This window comes from Pelobates fuscus, chromosome 6 (genome assembly GCF_036172605.1).
Source record: "Pelobates fuscus isolate aPelFus1 chromosome 6, aPelFus1.pri, whole genome shotgun sequence".
Classification (NCBI taxonomy): Eukaryota; Metazoa; Chordata; class Amphibia; order Anura; family Pelobatidae; genus Pelobates; species Pelobates fuscus.
Genome location: NC_086322.1, coordinates 203,233,554 through 203,258,385, shown reverse-complemented (window position 1 = coordinate 203,258,385; position 24,832 = coordinate 203,233,554). Strand labels below are relative to the sequence as shown.

General features: G+C 41.5%; 1 protein-coding gene across 1 annotated transcript in view; it reads left to right on the top strand.

Moving 5' to 3' along the window:
* The window catches only part of MTHFD2L (methylenetetrahydrofolate dehydrogenase (NADP+ dependent) 2 like), a 128,281-nt gene that overhangs the window by 88,861 nt on the left and 14,588 nt on the right, over positions 1-24,832 (top strand). The window contains exons 5-7 of the mRNA XM_063425303.1: positions 14,365-14,517; positions 15,926-16,033; positions 20,728-20,820. Of these exons, the coding sequence (XP_063281373.1) occupies positions 14,365-14,517; positions 15,926-16,033; positions 20,728-20,820 (354 nt within the window). The remainder of the gene's footprint in view (positions 1-14,364; positions 14,518-15,925; positions 16,034-20,727; positions 20,821-24,832) is intronic.

The window sequence follows — 24,832 nt, the reverse complement described above, 5'->3', positions numbered from 1 at the left end:
TTCTGCTCAAGCTCCCGCAGCTAATGTGGATCGCAGCCCTGGTAGGCTGTTAACACATCCCCTTTTATCGGATCAGGTCTTGGATATTATTAACTCATCTTTAAGACGTAGAACTAGGGTAAGATATAGAAAGATGATTGAGGAATTCAAAGAATGGGAGGTTTCTTTTCTGTCTAACACACAAGGATCTGATACCATTCCTTTGGCGTTAGAATTTCTTACCCTTAAGTTCCATTCTGGTTTATCTGTCAGTTCAATCAAGACCTACGGATCTGCCTTAAACTTCCTGATCCCCAACCTTACTCAGGATGCCCTGTATTTGAGATTACTAAAAGGGTTAGCCGTCTGCCGCCCATATACCCCACGCTACACATCTACTTGGTATGTAGATGTCTTATTAAATTTCCTTAAGTCTTTGGATAATGCTAAAATTGATTTAAGATGGACTGCTATTAAGTTGGCTTCTCTGCTGTCCTTGGCCCTGGCAGCTAGAGGAGCAGAGTGTCAGGGTACCTGTGGTCTCTACCTCTGAAAGAGGTAGAGACTTAGCTGTTCCTCCATCCAGACGGCCTGATGGCTCCCTTCTCCACGGTCTATCCGGTCATGCAAGGCCGGCCGCGAGGGAGTGACTGCCTTTTACAGCATCTAGGCAGGAAGTTGTCATCAGGACACTCCTCCGGAACGACCTGCGTATCGTTTAGCGTTGCCTAATGCCTTACGCATTCCTAATTAATTTCATGTTTCCTTGCTAAAACCATTAATATGTAACAGGTTCTCCTCCACGATCGCCCCTCCCCGCTCAGTTCAGGTGGAGGGTCAGGAGGAGTATGAGGTCAATTCCATCGTTGATTCTCGAATCTCCCGGGGGAAACTGCAATATCTGGTCGATTGGAAGGGTTATGGTCCTGAGGAGAGAAGTTGGGTACCTCAGGAGGAGGTGCATGCTCCCCGTCTCCGCAGGGCGTTTCACTCTCGATTCCCTTCTCGCCCTGGTGTATTCCGCCCGGTGGGCGTATCTGAGAGGGGGGGTACTGTCAGGGTACCTGTGGTCTCTACCTCTGAAAGAGGTAGAGACTTAGCTGTTCCTCCATCCAGACGGCCTGATGGCTCCCTTCTCCACGGTCTATCCGGTCATGCAAGGCCGGCCGCGAGGGAGTGACTGCCTTTTACAGCATCTAGGCAGGAAGTTGTCATCAGGACACTCCTCCGGAACGACCTGTCACTCAATTGCTGCAGGACCAATCAGGACGCCTCGGAGGCGTGGTTACTGCTCTGAACAGGGTATTTAACAGAGCTTCTTTCATTAGCTCATTGCCCTGTCGTGGTTCTAGCTTGTTCTAGTCACTCAGTGCTTGTGTATTCTATTATCCCTTTTGGTTTTGACCCGGCTTGTTTACCTTACTCTGCTTATCTCTGTTACCCTTGATTCGGCTTGTCTCTCGCTTACCTGTCTTCTGTTACCCTCGACCTCGGCTTGTCTTTGACCATTCTATACTGTACTACTTACGTTAGTCCGGCCATTCTAAGGTCCGGTATACGTATCTGGCTACTGTTTGTACTCTGCGTGTTGGATCCCTGTCCCGATCCTGACATTACGACAGGGCCAATGGATCCTGCAAGTACAAACAGTCAGCTGGCTTCTCCTGATCCTAGGTTTGAAGCCATGGATCACAGAATGGATCAGATGGCGCTTGCGCTACAGGCTCTATTATCTCGTGCCAATAACCCACCAGAGGAGATACGTAATACCCCTGTTTCTCCTTTCGGTTCAGGTCTAGAGGTAGCCACAGTGGGTGCTTCTTCTCGCATTACCCCCCCAGTACGCTATGGTGGGGCTCCTGAGAAGTGTCGTGGTTTCTTAAACCAAATTAGTATCCACTTTGAATTGCAACCTCGCTCTTATCCTACAGATAGGGCAAAGGTAGGATTTATTATCACCCTACTTATTGAGAAAGCTCTGAGATGGGCCAACCCATTATGGGAGAACGATAACCCATTAGTTTATAACTATAACGCCTTTGTAGCTGCTTTTAGAAGAACATTTGACCCTCCAGGTAGAAAGGTTAATGCAGCCAGAAACAGGAGTCTGAAACAGGAGAACCGAACACTGGTGGATTATGCACTAGAGTTCAGGTCTCTGGCATCAGAGGTCAAGTGGAATGAGCAGGCGTATATGGATGTATTTTTGAATGGCTTATCTGAAGTAATCCTTGATGAGGTTGCTACCAGAGAACTCCCCGAGAATTTAGAGGATTTAATTTCGTTCATCTCTCGTATAGATGAACGTTTAAGAGAGAGACAGAACACTCGAGAGAGGAACCGGAGACCTTCTTTTAGGTTAGCCCCCGCTTTTCCAAGTCCTGACTCCACGGTATCTTTGCTTCCTGAACCTATGCAGATAGGGTATACCCGCCTCTCTGAGGAGGAAAGACAGTACAGGAGAAGAGAGGGTTTGTGTATGTATTGTGGAGCTAAGGGTCATTTACTCTCGAACTGTTCTAACCGCCCAGGAAACGCTCGCACCTAAGTCTCTCTAGAGGACAGGCCTTGGGTGTTTCTATATTGTCCTCTACTCCTAATTATAAAGATCACAGGCTTCTGCTACCAGTTTCCTTAACTTGCGGGAGGGAAGTAGTAAGGGCTATGGCTTTGATAGATTCCGGTGCTGCTGAGAATTTTATCGACCAAGCCTTTGCTAGTAAAAACAATTTCCCATCCCAGCTAAGGGAGACACCCTTGGCCGTTGAGGCCATAGATGGTAGACCACTACTAGACCCTGTTATCTTTCGTGAGACCATACCCATTGATTTAAATGTTGGTATCCTACACGTGGAGAAGTTATCTCTTCTGCTCATTTCGTCTCCTTCCGTTCCCATAGTTCTGGGGTATCCATGGTTGAAAGAACATAACCCTATTATCGATTGGGAGTTAGGGGAGATACTCGTGGGGCCAAGGCTGCCAGGATCGGTGTTTGTGCAAGGTTTCTCCATTAGCTAATATTAACATACAGGAGAATCCTACTCAGTCCACAGAAAGACAAATACCAGACCTTTACCTAGACTTAAGGGCAGTGTTTGACAAGAAGAATGCCGATTCTTTGCCGCCACACAGGTCATTTGACTGTAAAATGAAGCTTCTACCCGGGACTATGCCTCCGAGGGGCCATGTATATCCTTTGTCTGTTCAGGAAAACTCGGTTCTAGAAGAGTATATTCAGGAGAATTTAGAAAAGGGATTCATCAGGAGGTCTTCTTCTCCGGCCGGGGCGGGGTTCTTTTTCATTAAGAAGAAGGATGGCACGCTGAGACCTTGTATCGATTACCGAGGCTTGAATAAAATAACTGTCAGAAATGCCTATCCTATCCCACTGATTACCGAGTTATTTGATCGTCTTAAGGGCTCCAAAATCTTCACCAAGTTAGATCTCAGAGGGGCTTACAATTTGGTGAGAATCCAGCAAGGTCACGAGTGGATGACGGCATTCAATACCCGGTATGGCCATTACGAATACACTGTTATGCCATTTGGACTATGCAATGCTCCTGCAGTATTTGAGGATTTGATTAATGAGGTACTTAGGGAGTTTCAGCATGATTGTGTTATTGTTTACCTGGACGACATACTAATACACTCTAAGGAGATTGAGACTCACCAGAGACAGGTCAGAAAGGTGTTACACAAACTTCTGCAACATGGTCTATACTGCAAATTGGAGAAGTGCAGTTTTGATCAGTCTCAGGTAGACTTTCTTGGGTACGTGATTTCTGGGGAAGGTTTTAAAATGGATCCTGGTAAACTCCAATCTATTTTAGACTGGCCTTTGCCCAAAGGACTCAAGGCTATCCAAAGGTTTATTGGTTTTTCCAACTACTATAGGCGCTTCATTAAGGGTTACTCCTCTATCATTGCGCCTATTACCAATATGACCAAACAAGGGGCTGATACTAAGTTCTGGTCTGAGGAAGCTCTTGGTGCTTTTAAGACTCTCAAGGAACTTTTTGCCTCAGCTCCCATTCTAGTTCATCCTGATACGACTCTGCCTTTCTTGCTCGAGGTCGATGCTTCTGAGACAGGAGTTGGGGCTGTTCTGTCTCAAAGGTTAGGGGTGGATAAACCGTTACACCCTTGTGGTTTCTTCTCTAAAAAAATTTCTGGGCCTGAGAGCAGATATGACATCGGGGAGAGGGAACTGTTAGCGGTCATTAAGGCTTTAAAGGAGTGGAGACATTTACTGGAAGGGACACTACACCCTGTTACTATTCTAACGGATCATAAGAACTTGTCTTATATTGGGGAGGCTAAGCGCTTGTCCGCCAGGCAGGCTCGCTGGGCCTTGTTCCTCACTCACTTTAATTATGTACTTACGTATAGACCTGGTTCTAAGAACTCTAAAGCCGATGCTTTGTCTCGTCAATATGAACCATCCACTATAACTGAACCACTTCTGTCCTCCATAGTTCCTAAGGGGAATATCATCGCGAACACGAATCTCAGGATTCACTCTCCATTGCTTTCTGAGATCATGAAGTTTCAGCATTTGGCACCCAAACAGACCCCTGGGGATCGACACTTCGTTCCTGCCGCTCTCCAACTGGAGGTGCTACGCTGTCTCCATAACAGCAAGGTGGCTGGGCATCCTGGCATCCGCAAGACTTATGCGCTGGTCTCTAAAGATTTTTGGTGGCCTGACTTACGCAAGGATATTAAAGAATTCATCGGGGCATGTGAAGTTTGTACCAAGACCAAGCTACCCCATTCGCTTCCATGCGGATTTCTGCACCCTTTAGAGGTTCCTGAAAAGCCTTGGTCCTGCCTGGCAATGGACTTCATTGTTGATTTGCCTATCTCTAAAAAGCAGACTGTCATCCTCACTGTGGTAGACAGATTTACTAAAATGGCTCACTTCATTCCCTTACCTAAACTCCCATCTTCGCCCGAGTTAGCGGAGATATTCGCCAGGGAGATTTTCCGTTTGCATGGGATACCTTCCCAAATTGTCTCTGACAGAGGCTCCCAATTTGTTTCCCGTTTTTGGAGATCATTCTGCTTCCAACTAGGCATCAAATTGAATTTCTCCTCTGCCTATCATCCTCAGTCCAATGGAGCGACTGAACGCACTAACCAAAAAGTTGAACAATATTTACGTTGTTTCGTTTCAGAACACCAGGACGATTGGGTCGGTTTGATTCCTTGGGCGGAGTTTGCACATAACAATCTCATTTGTGATTCTTCACATTCTAGCCCTTTTTTCTTGAATTATGGCTTTCATCCTTCCATCCTTCCTTCGGAGTCTTCTTCTCAAGGGATACCGTCGGTGGATGTTCATGTTGCCAATTCAAGAGAGTTGTGGGACCGAACTCGACAAATTCTTCTGCACAATTCTACGCTGGTTAAAAAACACGCTGACAAACGTAGAAGGGCAGCACCGGTGTTTGTTCCAGGCGATAGAGTATGGTTAAGTACTAGAAACATTCGGTTAAAAGTGCCGTCCATGAAATTTGCTCCTCCATATATTGGACCGTACAGGGTACTGTCTCAAATTAACCCAGTTGCGTATCGTTTAGCGTTGCCTAATGCCTTACGCATTCCTAATTCATTTCATGTTTCCTTGCTAAAACCATTAATATGTAACAGGTTCTCCTCCACGATCGCCCCTCCCCGCTCAGTTCAGGTGGAGGGTCAGGAGGAGTATGAGGTCAATTCCATCGTTGATTCTCGAATCTCCCGGGGGAAACTGCAATATCTGGTCGATTGGAAGGGTTATGGTCCTGAGGAGAGAAGTTGGGTACCTCAGGAGGAGGTGCATGCTCTCCGTCTCCGCAGGGCGTTTCACTCTCGATTCCCTTCTCGCCCTGGTGTATTCCGCCCGGTGGGCGTATCTGAGAGGGGGGGTACTGTCAGGGTACCTGTGGTCTCTACCTCTGAAAGAGGTAGAGACTTAGCTGTTCCTCCATCCAGACGGCCTGATGGCTCCCTTCTCCACGGTCTATCCGGTCATGCAAGGCCGGCCGCGAGGGAGTGACTGCCTTTTACAGCATCTAGGCAGGAAGTTGTCATCAGGACACTCCTCCTGTCACTCCAAAGAACGACCTGTCACTCAATTGCTGCAGGACCAATCAGGACGCCTCGGAGGCATGGTTACTGCTCTGAACAGGGTATTTAACAGAGCTTCTTTCATTAGCTCATTGCCCTGTCGTGGTTCTAGCTTGTTCTAGTCACTCAGTGCTTGTGTATTCTATTATCCCTTTTGGTTTTGACCCGGCTTGTTTACCTTACTCTGCTTATCTCTGTTACCCTTGATTCGGCTTGTCTCTCGCTTACCTGTCTTCTGTTACCCTCGACCTCGGCTTGTCTTTGACCATTCTATACTGTACTACTTACGTTAGTCCGGCCATTCTAAGTATACGTATACGTATCTGGCTACTGTTTGTACTCTGCGTGTTGGATCCCTGTCCCGATCCTGACACAGAGTTAACTCAAATCCATATTTCAGAACCTTGGTTGTCCAGGACCCCGGGAGGTTTCCATATTATACTAAAAGGCAGACAAAAAACATCCCATTTTTCTCCTGGTCTGGTAGAACTGGACTTGGTCCAAGATTCTTCCGATCCAGGCTTATGTTTAGTCAGTTTGTTACAATCGTACCTTCAACTTTCTGCTGTATTTAGAAATGATATCAGTCAATTATTCATTACATCAAGGAATCCCTTTCGTCCAGCCAAGGTTAATACAATTAGAGGCTGGATACTTTCCGCCATGTCTACGGCTGGAATTGATGTTTCAGTGTTCAAAAGCCATTCAATTAGGGGAGCCTCGGCTACTAAAGCAGCAGGAAAGGGCCTTCCTCTCCCTACTATCTTAAAAGCTGCAAGATGGTTGTCCAGTAAAACCTTTGTTAGATTTGACTGGAGGCCATCAGAAGTTGAACGCCTTCAGTTTCTTAGGACCACCACCAGGTGTGTGCTATTCTACCCACTAGCTTTGCTAGGTGGTTATGCCTCCCGGAGGACAAATCAGAGTTTGCAGGAATCTATGATCTGCAAACTTTCTTTGTCTTAGGGATGAGCATAACCACCTAGCAATAGCGCCCGTCCCACCCTCCTCCAAGTTAAGAGTTTTGCCTGCTGGTGGTAGTTTGCTTTCTAAAACATAAGGTTATCTGGTGCTTATTCAACATTTGATAACCGTTCTCTGTTTTGTTTTTTACAGACTATAGCCGTACTCCAAGACAGGACCAACAAAACAAAGATCTACCTAAATAGGAGAAGTGGATGCAAGTAGTCTCGTCGGTTCAATATTCGCATGGACTCCCTGCATAAAGAATATGTTTGCTGAGACTCGTTTCAACATTTCTCTTCTCTTTTATTGAACTTATTTTGTTGCAATTTGTTGAATGTTTCCACTATTCATTTGTTACTCTCCTTTGGCATACATTGTTGCCTTGTTTTTCAGTTCAGCTGTTTTATACAAAGTTTCAAGTCTATCTTGTATGTCTTCATGATTTATTAAATATTTTCTTGTTCCCCTGTACTATTGGCATCTTGAACTGTTTTATTTGTGTTTAGACGTTTAAATATATTCCCGTACACTGTCGGAAATATTTATCCTTAGTACTTCGTGGGATGTGCTAACCATCCGCAGTTTCCCAATTTTAAAAATCTGAGGTAATCAGGAACGCCGCACTCAGCACGGCTCTCCTGATTACCTGATTGGCTGAAAGGCTGTTGTGTGCAGATGCACAGCGCGAGCCTTTTCAGCTCTGGCATTTGACTCCGGGAGGCTGCCGCATACCCACTAGCTTTGCTAGGTGGTTATGCTCATCCCTAAGACAAAGAAAGTTTGCAGATCATAGATTCCTGCAAACTCTGATTTAACGCATTATTAGGTCTGTGAAGCTTGGAGGTTCCCTGGGTTACGAGTTTGCTGACGGATGAAGTTTGAAAAATTCCTGCAAATTAGTGCTTGAGAGTGCATCAGCTGCGTTATTCTGAATACCTGGAACGTGAATACAATTTATACAGAATTGTAGATTTGCTACTAGCCAGGTAAGTCTCCTTACCAAGTTCATAATGGTAAGGGACTGAGAGCGTCCTTTGTTAATGATATTACATGCCGTCAAGTTATCTGAAAAGCACCTGACCGATTACACTCTCCATTCTTTACCCCATATGTGTGCAGCAGCTACGATTGGATAGATTTCGAATAGTGCTGCGGTGGTATTGAAATTTTCTAGCGAGGTAGTCTCTATTGGCCAAGAGTCCTGTACCCAGTCGTTACCAAAAATCGCTGCATAACCTATGGCACCTGATGCGTCAGTTCAAACTACAGGGGAATCGTCAGAAATGGAGGGAACAAATAGTGACCTGCCATTCCAAGAGGACAGGAATAGAAGCCACATTTTAAGATCAGCTCTAGCTGGTTCGTTAATGAGAGCTGTGGAGTCGTCGTCAGGGAGACCGTGCAAGAGAGAGAGGATTCTCGAAATGAAAGACCTGCCCTGTGAAATTATTCTCATCGCAAAAATAAGTGAACCGAGTAGTGACATTAGTTGTTTCCTGGTGCAAGAGCCTTGTGAAGTGCAGATGTTGATGTAAGAAAGAATTCTGTCTACTTTCTCTTGGGGCAGGCTGGCTTGCATAGAAACAGAATTGAGTGTTATCCCTAGGAATGTAATCTCTGTGTTGGGACCTTCTGTTTTGTCCGGGGCTACAGGGACTCCTAAATCTTTGAATAGAGTGAGCATGTGATTTAGGCTGTTTGGTGTGCAGTCGTGTTGTTCGATAGTGAGGAAGTCATCTAAGTAGTGTATGACTACTGGATATCTGCACTTGTTCTGTAGGAGACAGGTTAAAGTTTCGGCAAAGATATCAAATATCTTGGGGCTACTTTTGGAGCCGAAAGTTAGTCTGGTAGCGAAATAATACCTGTCTTAACTTAACTCCATGTAGGTGCCAGAGTGACTGATGAATGGGTAGTAATTTAACCCCTTAAGGACCAAACTTCTGGAATAAAAGGGAATCATGACATGTCACACATGTCATGTGTCCTTAAGGGGTTAAACACGTTAGTAATGTCAGATTTACTTAATCAGGCAGCCTTTCCGGAATGAATGATGGCTTGTATGGCATCGTCAATTCTTGCGTACTGAAGGGAGAAATCTTCTGACGGGATCAGTGCATTCAAGCTAGGTGTAGTGGAAGAGTAAGGTGCAGAAAAATCAATTATGAGTCTCTTTGTATTATTAAATTTCCCTGTGGCGATTCCTAGAGGGTTCGTCCTCCAGGAGGTGAAAGGTGGTGTTGTGAAAGGCTCTATCATGAAACCATTGGTGATTTCTTTAAGAAGGAGTTCTTGTATGCTACTGGGATCTGTGAGTGCTGACTGTAGGTTGGGGCATTACAAAATACCTGTGGGGAGTGTAACAAAACCTGTGTGAAACCCATTAGTAAAACCAGATGTGAGAAATTCTACCAGATGTAAAGAAGGATGATTAGACAGGTAAATTAGGAATGTTTATTGGAGTGGAGGATCGTTTGGGGTACAGCCTGTTTGGGCACATTGGTTTAGCGTGCGCCCTGAAACAAAGTGAGCACACGTGAAGAAGCCTACAAGTACTATAACTACAACCACCGGCATTGCAATTATTGCAGACTTGTGCTTTACCCAGAAAAACGATTGGGCTGCCTAATTTGTCTCTAAACTCTCTCTGGGTTGTGTTGGATTGGTAATCAGCGTTGGCGTTACTGGTAGAGGGAATTGCTACATTTTCCGGACAAAAGTTAATCACATGGGCTGCTGATGTGCATATGGCGCAGGAAGGTGTTTTGAGGCCTGCAAAATGCCTTAGAAACAGTTCGGTGTCTAACTGACCTCAGTATGTGTTTGTATTGTTTCGGGACAGTGATGCGGCAGATCTGGATGCGAATGATTTGTGGTAGTCGTAAAAGGCATGGCCTCCATAGTTATATGCTAAGTCAATGACTTTGTCTAGGTATAGTTCAAGTTCTTCTCTACAGAGGGGAAAAGCCGTACAGATAATGTCTCTGTATAGGACGAATGCCAGGACAAATTCAGGGATGTTAAGTTTCCTATTTAGTCTTGGATCGCTAGACTTCATAACTACTGACAGATCATTAAACATATATGACCTGTTCTCGACTACGTCTTGAGAAGCTATCAGTAGTGAAGCCAGATTAATGTCCTTCCCCTCTATTATGTCACGTTTGAGATTCTGGGGTATGAGGTGAATAGGGTTTATGATGTTGGCAGTTTTAGCGGGTAAAGGGTTAATGTTACCTCCTGGGTTAGGCTCAGGCTGGGCTATTGGTACTGGAACCTCCAAAATGGTTGGAGTATTATTAGACTCCAGATCATCCAACCTATTATTAATAGTTGCTACAGAAGACACTAGGGAGGCCATCATAACGTGCAGTTGCTCCAGGCTGTTTTGCACATTAAACTCTGAACTAGGGCCAGGCCTTACGTTGTCCTCGGTAGTGTTTAACAAACGAAAGAGTTCAGCTTTAATGGCTGTAGCCAGGAATGGCATATTCCTCTTTTTGAGTTCCGTGGTGATTATGGGGATTGTCCAGGATATATAGCTTGAAGCTGGGCTTGCCGGTATGAGTTGCCTTCTCTGCGAGCCTGATCTGGTCCGGGTGCTGGTAACTGACAGGTCATCTCCTTGTATGGAAGCATTAGACATGCTAAGGGTGTGAGGCAGATAGCTTGGTTAGTATGGTACTGTATAGATCTGCAGTAACCCAGCTTATCAGTAGGTTCGGTGTTGTGTAAATTGTATTTATTGCTGGTATTTATAAAGTGCCAATATATTCTGCAGCGCTGTACAATTGGGAAAAGACAGTACAATATAAAAGGACCAATACAAAATGTAGGGGACCCTGCCCGTGAGCTTGCAATCTTATATAGAAACTCTTAATTGCAGCAATAATTTTATCAAATATTCCAACTTCCCCCAAGACTTCCAGAGACTTCCCTATAAACATTGATGACATGTTATCACAATGTGAAAAATCCATTAGGTCCATCACAATCAGTCATTCATTAGGAGCATCTCTGTTATAATGAATCCTACCTGATATGGGTTGACAGTGGAAGGAAGGAAGTGAGACAGTCTATTCACTAATATCCTCGTAAAGATCTTCACATCCAAGTTTATGGGAGACATCGCTCTATAGTTCTGACACCTGGGACCCCTTCTATTTAACATATTTATAAATGATCTTGAAAAAAGCATTGAAAGTCATGTTTCAGTGTTTGCAGATGACACAAAACTCTGTAAAGTAATACAATGTGAGCAAGATATTACTTTGCTGCAGAGGGATTTAGATAGACTGGGGGACTGGGCACTCAAATGGCAGATGCAATTTAATGTTGAAAAATGCAAAGTTAAAGAATGCACAAGCAACACATGAAAAAGACTTGGGAATTGTTATAGACAACAAACTATGCAACACTGTGCAATGTCAATCAGCAGTGGCCAAGGCCAGTAAGGTATTGTCATGCATGAAAAAGGGCATTCATTCTCAGGATGAGAATATCATTTTGCCTCTTTATAAATCACTGGTAAGACCACATATTGAATATGCTGTGCAATTTTGGGCACCTGTTCTAAAGAAGGATATTATGGCACTAGAAAAAGTGCAGAGGCGGGTTACAAAATTAATAAAAGGAATGGAACAGATCAGCTATGAAGAAAGGTTATCAAATTTAAACCTATTTAGTTTAGAAAAACGTTGCCTGAGAGGGGATATGATGACAGTATACAAATATATTCGGGGCCAATACAAACCATTATGTGGAAATCTATTCACAAACCGGACTTTAGATAGGACACAAGGTCATGCGTTTAGACTGGAAGAAAGAAGATTTTGTCTAAGGCAAAGAACATTTTTTTTTCTATATGAACAATAAGGATGTGGTATTCTCTTCCTGAAGAAGTGTTTTTTTCAGAGTCCATACAGATGTTCAAACAGCAACTAGATGCATACTTGCAAAAACAGAATATTCAAGGACATCATTTTTCAATGTAGGGTAATAGCTGCTTGATCCAAGGATTAATCTGACTGCCATTCTGGGGTCAATGAGGATTTTTTTTTCCTAGTTTGTTTCAAAATTGGAAGTGCTCTAAACTGTTTTTTTTTTTTGCCTTCTTTTGGATCAACAGCAAAAAACAGGAAGGCTGAACTTGATGGACGCAAGTCTCTTTTCAGCTATGTAACTATGTAACCTGATATTTTTTTTGCCTTCCTTTGACAGTACGACTATACTAGCCTCTCTCATCTCCTTAGGAAACCCTCCTCCCTTTAGGACATAGCTAAAGAGAGTCTGCAGAGGAGGTACACACAGATGACAAAATTCTGTGTAACCATTTGAACCCAAGGCTTTGTTGTTCTTCAGGTTTTTCAAGACACATAAATATTTCCTCACTGCTTAATGTTCCATTAAAACCAACAATTTTAACCATGTTCGTACATGCCACATCCAGGAACTTGCAGATATTCCTCAAGCAGCTCTTCCATCCATGGTCAACTGTCTTTCCATTATACACTGATCAGCCAGATCATTAAACAATATAACATTACTGACAGGTGAAGTGAATAACATTGATTATATCACTTCAATGGCACCTGTTAAGGCAGCAAGTCAGTTCTTGAATTTAATGCGTTGGAGGCAGAAAAATGGGCAAGCAAAAAGATCTGGCTAGAGGACTGGGTTCTGGATCAGAACATCTCCAAAATGGCAAGGCTTGTGAGGTCTTCCCAGTATCCTGTGGGTGGTAACTACCAAAAGTGGTGCAAGGAAGGACAACCAGTGAACTGGTGTCAGAGTCATGAGCACACAAGGCTCATTGATGCACATAAGAAGTGAGGGTAGCCCATCAGGTCCAATCAGACTGAAAAACCTAATGCTAGTCATGGCAAAAAAGTGTCAGTGCATCACAATTTTCTGTGAGGCTGCATCAGAGTTCCCATGAAGTTCCCTGGTCACCACCAAATGCACCTTTAATGGGGTCGTGAGCATCAGAACTGGACCCTGGCACAAAGAACAAAGGTTGCCTGGTCACATTCTCTTTTAGATTAGGTGGATGGCCTGGTAAGTGGGTGTTGTTTACCTGGGAAAGAGATGGCAGCAGAACGCACTATGGGAAGAAGGCAGGCTGGCAGAGGCAGTGTTATGCTTGGGCAATGTTCTGCTGTGAAACCTTGGGTCTTGGCATTCATGCGGATGTTACTTTGACACCTACCTAGCAATTGTTGCAGACCACATACATGGCAATGGTATTCCCTGATGCCAGTGACCTCTTTCTGCAGGGTAATGCACCCTGCCACACTGCAAGAATTGTTCAGGAATGGTTTGAGGAACTTGACAAATAGTTCAACGTTTTGTCTTGGCCTCCAAATTCCCCAGATCTCAATCCAATAGAGTAGCTGTAGGATATGCTGGAACAACAAATCAGATCCATGGAGACCCACCTTGCAACTTGCAAGACTTAAAGGATCTGCTACTAACGTCTTGGTGCAAGATACCACAGGTCACATTCAGAGGTCTTGTGGAGTTCATGCCTCAATGCATCAGAGTTATTACGGCAGCAAAAATGTGACCTACACAATATAGAATAGGTGGTTATAATTGTGTGGCTGATCAGTGTAAAGTAACCTGAAAAAGTCTTCAGTCTTTCAACAATAAGATCAACCTGTCTTTTACTCAATCACTTTTCAAGGCTGGCTAATGATGCCCCATTGATTCTGTCAGAGGTGAAGTTACACCGCTGACAGCAAAGAGGTTAAACTACGTATGTGTAGCATTTCATAGCAAAATGCTTCACATCCAGGCAACATGACCACTTCAAAATACAAAAGGGGCTATAATGCTTGGAGTAACCCTTTAAATTGCTAGAGAGTTTTAAATAGAAGAAAAATGTAGGGCAGAAAGGCCATAAAATGTGCTCTCTTTCTGAAGTCTGTGGTCTTATTGCCACCTAGCAATGCCTCTGACTCCATCTATGTTGTGAGGGTATTCAAACTCCTTGTACATGTGATATATTACACATATCAAACAAGTAGTGATGGATGTAAAGAGGCACTTTTGGCATCCTATGTTAAGCTATGAAAGTTTAATAGTGGTATGTACTGCTAAAAGCAACAGTTGTTTGTCATCCTGCTGGAATAATAGATTTCATTTCTGGAAACCTCTACTCTACTTTCTCACCCCTAATTTAAACAAGGGGCAATGTAAAAGTTAATTAAATAAAAGTACAATATCTGATAACAATACAAATGTTCTGAATGACAAAAACAATAATAAAAGTATTGACATATACACGTTCTTTATCTTTTTTAGATCACATCAGCGAGCGCGTTATATGCAATGCTGTTGCACCCAAAAAAGATGTTGATGGTTTTCATTTTGTCAATATTGGAAAACTTTGCCTGGATCAGGACTCCATAATACCTGCCACTGCTGGGGCAGTGTGGGAAATTATCAAAAGAACTGGTGAGATGATAATGCCTACAAAACAAAAAAGAGGCAGCCCTGTTTCTTGCACATTAGTCATATGGTACATGTATGGGGCTAAATGCAGTCTAATGGTCAGTTATACTAATAAATAGAGTTTTAGTAAAACATACAACATTCCACCTGAAAATAGCACATGAAAAGAGAACCAAAGCTGCCATGACACTTTATAGAAATAGTGATATATTTAATTTAGCTCATTCCTGTGTTGTAACACGGATAATTTATTGGATGATTTTCTTTTACTGAATTTTCAGTCTAAATTGGCATTAATTATCTGGTTTTCTGATGACAGATCCTGGTATCAGCAAATACATTACTATTGCCGCAATTTAATAATCTTTCCAAATGATTCAATACTATTTGAAAAATCAGTATCAATAAATTCAAGTCTATTACATAGTACTATAGATTAAAAAAATGCTCAACTTTATCAAGTGCAGCCTCTCACATACCTCTGTTTCCTCCTCCGTTGAATGGAAAAATGTGATTTCTAATTTTTTCTCAAAGTCAAAATAAACAATCTAGACTCATATTATTATTACTATTGGTTTTTACATAGCGCCAGCTTATTCCGCAGTGCTTCAGATGAAAGGGGAATTTACCAAATGAGACAATAACAAAGTGTAACGGCAACAGTAGGTAGTTGAGGACCCTGGTGCGTCTAGAGGAGTTGGGGTATAAAAACACAATAGGAAGGGTATTGAGGAAGACAACAAATAGACGTGGTGGGAAAGTAGCACCACGTACATTTATTAATCATTCTCAGATCCTTTACACTCCACAATCAGGGTAAACATTAATATTGTAGTTTTCTTTTACTATGGCCCTTGCACATTTGCCTATAAAGTAATATGTATTCTATTTTTGGTACAGTTTTGGGGAAAATCAACTAATTTTTACAATCAAATGATTAGAGATTTTTTTCTGAGAAATGGAAAATGGGAATGGTCATATTTCTTGGTATTTATGGATGACCCATAACACCAAGAAATATCACCATTTTCTTATAAGATGTTTTTCCTTGGTAAATTGGTAAACATTTTTGTTCTTAAATATATTGGAGGTTATATATACAAAGTGTCATGTTCTGAAAATTGTCTAAAGTGCTTAAACTGTGACACTCAGCATGGAAACCTTTGCTTTAGTGACTCTGCCCCCCTTTTCCATCTTTGCAACAATTTTCAGAATGCACAGTTTTATACACAACCCCCATTTTTTTTTAGCACTGAGTGGTCTGAATTTGCTAGTTCTCCTTTTCATCTTTGTATTAAAAAATGGAATCTGATACATCTGTTTAATATTATAAAAATAGTATATATGCATTATATTTTTAATGATTTTGCGTTATACACCGTATTGATCTACCTCCAATTTAATCTTATAGGGATTGAAACATTTGGGAAAAATGTTGTAGTTGCAGGAAGATCTAAAAATGTTGGTATGCCAATTTCAATGCTACTTCATACGGATGGAAAACATGAGAGACCTGGGGGTATGTATAACGATTCCTTAAATGTGGTACATACTGTATTACATAATCATATTGAGTGTTTCATGCATGACATACTATAAAATCCTTCCATAAGTTACCTTAAATTGAATTAACCTTTAGCTTTGTGTGTGAAACCACTGGAACACTGTACATCAAGGTGATTCAATCTATTTTCTTCTAGATGGCAGAAGATCTACTGCAGGAGCCCCTGGGCTATCTGGCAGCCCTTTTTTGGCATTGACTAAGCATGTTCTTTCTCATAGACCCTATTTCTTGAACTCTGAAAGCATATGCCATCATTAGTTATAGGGGTTGGTGTGAAGATTTCGGAATTCTTCAATGTCATATAGCTATAACTGTAAGAGGCTTAGAATACCTCTACAGTTAAACTTTACAGACTTAATGGTTCAAGTAGTACCATTTGATATATCTTTATTATTTGATTGCTCGTTTTTTTGTTTTTTTTTAACTGCTAGAAAAAAGAGGAAATAGGGAAACCTGGTTGAAAAGTGTTGGAGGACTGACTAGAGAGGCAATATTCTTACAAAAGCAGATTTAAATAGGTGGATGGTATGAACTTCAAAAGAAGGAAAAGATAAGACAGGGCAGTGAAGATTGGTTAAAGGGTACATTGTTTGAGAGATGGATCTCTTTATAGTAATTATGTCTGAGAGTGTTAGATCCTGGGAGATCTGTAGCCCAACAATCGATAGAGAAGCAGGAGTATGCTTCTAGATGGCTTAGTGTAAGCATTCGAGGTGAAGAGCCCTGGGTCACAACAAATATCAGGTGTCTTGAGAATGCAGTTTGTGTGTAAATTTGTAGGGTGGGATAATGAATGTGATCTGTTGGGGGAGGGGAGAGAACAGCTTTATAATTTGTTATATATTATTTTTATTATACTTTTATGTTGACCACAGGTAAGAGACAGGAAGGGGGGACAAAAATGCCCTGTTGGTCTTGTGGTAAAAAGCTGCCGCTAGAAATCCCTGGTTGTGCAGTGCTTCTGTGAGGAACCAGCTTGCACCTTTGTCAGGTGTGATCTCTCATCACAAGCTTTGACTTGTGCAGAGCCGGAGCATTGCTCTGACAAGTCTGGCTCGTGCGAGAGAGCGGACCCGGCACAAGTGCAGCCAGAGGGTCTGCTGGCTCTCTCTCTACCTAAAGAAGCTTACAATTAGGAATGCGGAAGATCTTTGAACTCCCTCACTGTGCCTGATCATGGGGGTGTGTATATATAGCAATATTTACTACATGCACAGAATATAGGCAGCATTCTGTATATAAAAAGCAGTCAGTTTTTTTAACACAAATTTTGGGGTAAAAAACTGCATCCTATATACTATAGTACACCCTGTCCTTACATACCTACTATAGAGGAGGCATCTCTAGTGCCTGTCTGGGAGACAGTCACTAGAGGCTTTCTTTAACCTTGCAATATAAACAATGCAATATTCTTTAAAGCAATAATAGCTCCTTATCACATATCATGGGTGAAAAACAGGTAAAATGGCCGAGGAGGGACTATAACACTCTCTCTTAGCTCTATCATCTTGCTCTATTGTCAGTTTAAGGTTGCCCAGGGCCCTAAGTAGGGTGCCAGATTGGGGTGCTCTCCTAAACACCTTGGCTCTGTTTCTGTCAGTGATGTGTGTGTGATGGGGAGTTGAGAATGGGGGAGGCAAAGTCTGCCTATGTGTGCTGGTTGAGAGTTGCATGGTGGTGGCTAAAGTTTGTGTGTGTGTGTGTGTGTGTATGTTCTCCTCCATCATGCTTACCTTTCTTGATGGTCCATTGGTGTGTGAACTAGATTCCTGCTGGTTCAGTGGGGGAGCTTGTGAACTTAGTTCTGGTCTCTCAGTTTTATTACATAATCTATAAATTATGCTAGCAGTTCTGCTAGCACAATGTAGAGATTAAATTTGATGTACTTTCATTTAAAATAACCTAGTCTGCACCATAGCAGGCAGGGCCGGCGCTTCCTATAAGGCGAACTAGGCAGCTGCCTAGGGCGCCATATAGGAGGGGGCGCCCTGCGCCCCCATCGCCGGCCCTTTAAATGTTGCAGCCGCCTGCCGCACTGCCTCACCTCCCCTGTTGCGTGGCCGAGCTCCTCTCCGGTCCGCGACCCGGCCGGACTGACAGGAAGTGCACACTGACAGGAAGTGCACTCCTGTTCCTATCAGGGTACAGGAAACAGAAACTCCTGTACCGCGGACCGGAGAGGAGCTCAGCCACACTACAGGAAGGGCAGGTGAGATTAGGAGGAGAACTGGGGGAGGGGGGTAGAAGAACTGGGGGAGGGGAGGGAGATAAGAAGAACGGGGGGGTAAGAAGAAGAGGGAAGGTGGAGGATTAAGAAGGAAACAAGGGAGGGGGGAGTAAGAAGAATACAAGGGAGGGGGGAGTAAGAAGAAGACAAGTGGAGGGGGGAGTAAGAAGAAGACAAGTGGAGGGGGCTAAGAAGGGAGGAGGGGTAGTATGAAGAGGGGTGGGGGGAGTAAGAAGAAGAGGTGGGGGAGTAAGAAGAAGAGGGGGGGAGTAAGAAGAAAGGGGGGAGTAAGAAGAAGACAAGTGGAGGGGGGAGTAAGAAGAGGGGAGGGGGGAGTAAGAAGAAAGGGGGGAAGGGGAGTAAGAAGAAGACAAGTGGAGGGGAGGAGTAAGAAGAAGAGGGGAGGGGGGAGTAAGAAGAAGAGGGGAGGGGGGAGTAAGAAGAAGAGGGAAGGGGGGGAGTAAGAAGAAGAGGGGAGGGGGAGTAAGAAGAAAGGGGGAGGGGGGAGTAACAAGAAGGGGGGTAAGAAGAAGAGGGGAGGGGGAGTAAGACAAACACAGGGAGGGGGGAGTAAGAAGAACACAGGGAGGGGTGTGTGGAGAGGGGGAGGCGAGAAGAACACAGGGAGGGGGGAGTGAGAAGAACACAGGGAGGGGGGTGAGGTGAGAAGAACACAGGTAGGGGGGAGTGAGAAGAACACAGGGAGAGGGGGGTGAGGAGAAGGGGAGGGGAGGAGAACACGGGGGGAGGTGAGAAGACACGGGGGGGAGGTGAGAAGAACACAGGAGGGGGGTGAGGAGAAGTGGAGATGAGGAGAAGGGGAGGTGAGGAAAACACAGGGAGGGTGGGTGGGTGGGTGTGAGAAGAGACCCCCAGGGGAGGGGGGAGAGGAGAGACCACTAAGGGGCAGAGGAGAGCTCTAAGGGACAGAAGGGAGAGCTCTTTCACACTACACGCACACACACACAATGCATCCCTATACATACACAGAAACACACAATGCATCCCTTACACACACATGCAAACACACACACACACTGCTTCTCTTACATACACACAGAAACATTGCATTTCTTACACACACTCAATACACACACTTACAGACACACACCTTGCATCCCTTATGCATACAAACACAGATTCACACAATGGATCCCTTACACACAACCACAAACACACACTGCTTCCACTACACACAAACACACTGCATCACCTACACAAACTGGTATGCCTATACACTACATTCCATAAGCACACACATTAGATCCTCTACAATAACAAATAACACATCCCCTACACACTACACTCCCTGTGAGCGAATTTAATGGGTGGAACATATAGTTGGATTTATGGGTGGGCCTTATGGGAATACTCACCGTCAGGCCCTGGGGCCCAGACCTTGAGCTGCTTCCTGTTCTCCCAGAACATTGAATTTTGTGACCGCAGTTACAAACAGCCTCCAGAGATCCGGTTCTACACCAGACCAGTGGTGCGAAACTGCAGCCAGTGCCCATCACCATCTTCATCTGGTTGTAAGTAGGCAATCTAGTATATTATTAGTGACACTAATCTCTAATTAACCTCACATTAAAGGGACACTATAGTCCCCAGAACCACTGCAGCTTAATGAAGTGGTTCCGGTGTCTATAGCGTGTCCCTGCAGGCTTTTAATGTAAACACAGTGTGCAGCACTGCCGTTAGTTCATATGGCAGATCATATGGGTGGGGCATTGTGATGTCACATGGGGGGGGGGGGCGGCAAATTTTTCTTTTGCCTAGGGCGGCTAAAATCCTTGCACCGGCCCTGACAGCAGGTTATCTATAAGCTTGATTATACATATGTGAGAATACCAGGCTTTTAGAATAGAGAATGTAGCTGTATTAGTCCAGTGATGCAGGTGTAAAATAATACATAAAATTAGCATCTTGTGATACCTCTTTTATTGGACTAATAGATTTTTGGAATTACAAGTTTTCTGGAGATCTTCGTTTTCTCAAGTATAAAGAAATGTTTTAGACTTAAGGGAGATTTTCTTGAAAACTTGTCATGCCAACATTCTGTTACTCCAATAAAAAAGGTATTACAAGATGCTCATTTAATTTGTTTTTTTACAATGTTTTAGAAAATATGATTATCTGATGGGATTCTGTAAGTATAATTTTGAACTTTGTTGCTGAAATAGGCCTGGCAAGATTGAATCTTTGTGGCTTTAGACACCTGAGACACAGTTGTGAGCACAGAGCCACTGCCATGACAAAGTTTGAAGAAGCCAATCATTCTCTCATTTATAAACTATGTGTATTTTCTACAAAGGTTTCCTATTTTAAATGTATTGCTGACAATAAACATGCTTCTGTACAATACAACATTCCAAAGATATGCTGCTGCTTAATTTGACACAAAGTCCCTTTTCCCTTGTAGGTGATGCTACAGTGACAATTACACATAGATACACCCCAAAACAACTGCTGAAATGTCACACACAATTGGCAGATATTGTTATTGTGGCTGCAGGTATGTTTCTCATGTTGTATACGAAATACAAACTGTACACAGAATATCTATAATTCTCCTTTTTAATACAGTTTATGCCTTATTTTGCATTAAAATATTTATGTATGTACAATATGTACCACCCACTACACTACCAATCATTATAAACATATTTACTAGATCATGTTTCTCAAATCTCTCCTTAAGGTAACACAAATATTTTCTGCATATATATGATCATCTTGTCAGAATGATTTGGCAATGCACTGTACATTGTACATAAAATAATGAGTCAAAACTAAGAGAAAAATTACACTGTTGAATAATACAAAATTAAAATAAGCTAATAAAAAACTGATAATTACTTACAATATTTTAATGAGATTGTTAAAAAATACAAAGCTAATTGATACAATAAAGTATGAATACAAAGTATGAGTATAAAACAAGACTCTTATCAGATTTATAATGCATCTCTTCAATGCTCACAAGGTAATTGAATAATTGGGAGAGAAACATGCTTTATTGCAGTTACTGAATAAGATTATGTTATCCAATGAAATAAGAGGCATTTTTAAAGTGGAGGGTGAAATTTTTGCATAATTGTTTATTTTCGTCTATTTTGTCATGCAAGCCATTAATTGAACAGAAAAAAAAATGTCCAAGGTTTATGTTTAACCTAGCTGGTTTCCTCACTCTGACCTTTACAAAGTTATGCTTTACGAATACTTTGCTAGAAAACTTTCCAAATTATTTATCTACAAAAATTCCAATGTAGTTTATTGGGGCCTTACGTAGATAAATCATTAAGAAAGTCATTCTAACAGTGTTGAACCATTTTGAAAGCTTTATAAGAATATTGAAGACAACGTGAGCCTTTCATTCAATGGAACATGGCAGATGCTCTGTTTAAGTAAATTGAAGGATATTCTGTATATGTGTGCAATACTTTATTTATTAGCATCCATCACAATATAATGCCTGTCTGCTCCACTACTTCTGTTTTTTTTTTTTTTATAAATTCATGTACAGTAATTCTCAATCATTGAATTTCTTCTTGTATATTCATTCCAAAAACTTTATATATTAATTAAAATGAGATCAGTCTGTTGCCTGCTGACTTAAGCAGTATCTATTAATAAATGTCAATCTTTGTAAGGCTTAGAAACTTTATGTTCAATGTTCTTTTCCAAAAGGAAGGGCACTTCATTTGAATTAGTTTATTGAAATAAGGTGTTGGTTCTAAAGCCCTTTAAATGCTGTTGGGAAGCATATTTCCCAGGATCTGCCCAACCTGTCAGGTAATTTTAATTTATGGGTTGTGTCAAGAAACCAAATTTGTTTTTCAACTTTTAATCAATTTGTGCCAAGCAATGAAAGGTCACTGTGACTACTTAGAAGAGGAAATATTAAACAGTTCATCTTTAATTTATATTGCATCATGCAGATGTAGTATCACATTTACAGCATTGTTGTTTATTTGTTTGGTCTAGACTAGGGGTTCCCAACCTGTGGTATGAATATCCCCAGGAGTACAATCTAGTTCCTCTGGGTGTACAAAAAAAAAAAATAATGTGGAGTATGTTGTTTAGTATTAATTTTAAAAATGGAAATTAAAAAGTTGTTCTTTCCTAGCTACTGCCACAGTGGCAATTACACAAACTTTAAGTGGTAGATAGCCTGCTTCATTCATCCTCGTATGAGAGTGGTGGTAATGGTTAGTGCTGTGTCTACTCCTAGGCAGTGCCACTTAACATCAGTGTGCAATGACCAATTTACAGTTTGACAAAAAATTATGTGTGTTTAGTCCATTTTGTGCGACAACTGTGCAGTGCTCTGTGTGCTGTGTGATTTTTAGTTCTTTGTAAATTCAATCAAAATAATGTTGCTGTTTATGCTGAATAAAGTTGATACCTTAAACAATAAACAATCATTCACCATCTCCAAGTGCTTTTGTACCTGCTTTGGATTTTCCTCATCCAACTGAGCAATTGTAACATCAGCTGTGCCTGCTACCAGTTGCACAATAGGTCACCCAGTGTCATTGTTACCATCACCACATGGTTCAGCATCAATGAACATGAAGGATCAGTTTGCAAAGTCTTTTTTTCTAACTGTGTGCTGTGCAATTGTCGAAAGCACTGTGCACTCAGGTGTGCTGTGTGTAGTGTAATCAACACAATAATGTTACAGTAGTAGTAAATCCACCAAACAACATCCCTTTTTTAAACACAAACATGAGGCTAGATTAACCCCTTAAGGACCGAGCAAGGTTCAGGACCATCATCAGCATTTTTGCATTGCCGACCGGTGACGGTCCTGAACCGTCCTAACGGTAAAATATATTTACCCGATCGCCGTCGTTTCCCCGGTGGTGATCTGTGGTGCTCCCGGTATGGGGAGACTGCCTGCAGCCCAGACAGTCTCCCCATGGAGGATTAGGACCCCTGGGGCCATGTGATCGCTCAACAGAGCGATCACTTGGTCACAATAGGTGTCCATGTGTCTTCCTGCAGGGGGACTGCCTGTGCTGACAGGCAGTCTCCCTGCTAGTGTAAAATCATAAAAAAATAAAGGTTAATATTAATAAATAAAAATATTATTATATATGAGTGTATATATATATATATGTATATGATATATAGACATATATTACATCTATGTAATATATGTCTATATATCATATATATAATGTCATACTAAGTGTATTTTTATATAAATATGTACTTATACGAATATAAAAATACACTTATAATTAAATTACACACGTATATATATATATATATATATATATATATATATATATATAATATATATATAATAACTATATATATTGTATATATATTATAAAATACAAATAATAAGTAATTTAAATTAAATAAAAAAATGTAAAAATAATAATAAGTTCTTTTTAAATTATATATCTATATGAAATTTTATTCTAACTGTATTTTGATATTAATATATATATATATATTTGTATCAAAATACTCTTAGAATGAAATTGTATATGTATCTATGTATATATAAATAAATAAAAATATTAAATATATATATATGTCCATTTACAAAATTACATAAATAATTATATAAATATACACGTAGACGTCAAACATATAAATATGCATATTTATTTAAATTCTACGTGCGTATTTATGTAATATTTTTACATAATTAAGTAATTTTCTGATTGCAATTTGAGGGACCTGTCTGCCAACCCAGACCGAAAGTCCAGAGAATTTCATTTGCTAGCACTGTATTTTACCCTGTAATGTTCTAGGACACCCTAAAACCTGTACCTGATGGGGGAACTTTTTTACTCGGGAGACTTCGCTGAACACAAATATTAGTGATTCAAAACAGTAAAACATATCACAGCGATGATATTGTCAGTGAAAGTGACTTTTTTTTTGCATTTTTCACACACAAACAGCACTTTTACTGATGATATAATTGTTGTGATACGTTTTCCAGTTTTGAAACACTAATATTTGTGTTCAGCAAAGTCTCCTGAGTATAACAGTACCCCCCATGTACAGGTTTTATAGCGTTTGTGAAAGTTACAGGTTCAAATATATGGGTCAAATATTTTTTCATTGAAAATGGCCAGGTTGGTTCTTTGCCTTTGAGAGCGTATGGTAGCCCAGGAATGAGAATTACCCCCATGATGGCATACCATTTGCAAAAGAAGACAACCCAAGTTATTGCAAATGGGGTATGTCCAGTCTTTTTTAGTAACCACTTAGTCACAAACACTGGCCAAAATTAACATTCAATTTAGTTTTTTACTATTTTCACACACAAACAAATATGAACGCTAACTTTGGCCAGTGTTTGCGACTAAGTGGCTACTAAAAAAAGTCTGGACATACTCCATATTGACTACCCTGGGTTGTCTACTTTAAAAGAAATATGTACATGTGGGGTGTTATTCAGAGATTTATGACAGATAATTGTGTCACAATGTCACTATTGATAAATTTTAAAAATGTATGTTTTGAAACCGCAATATCCTACTTGTACTTATAGCCCT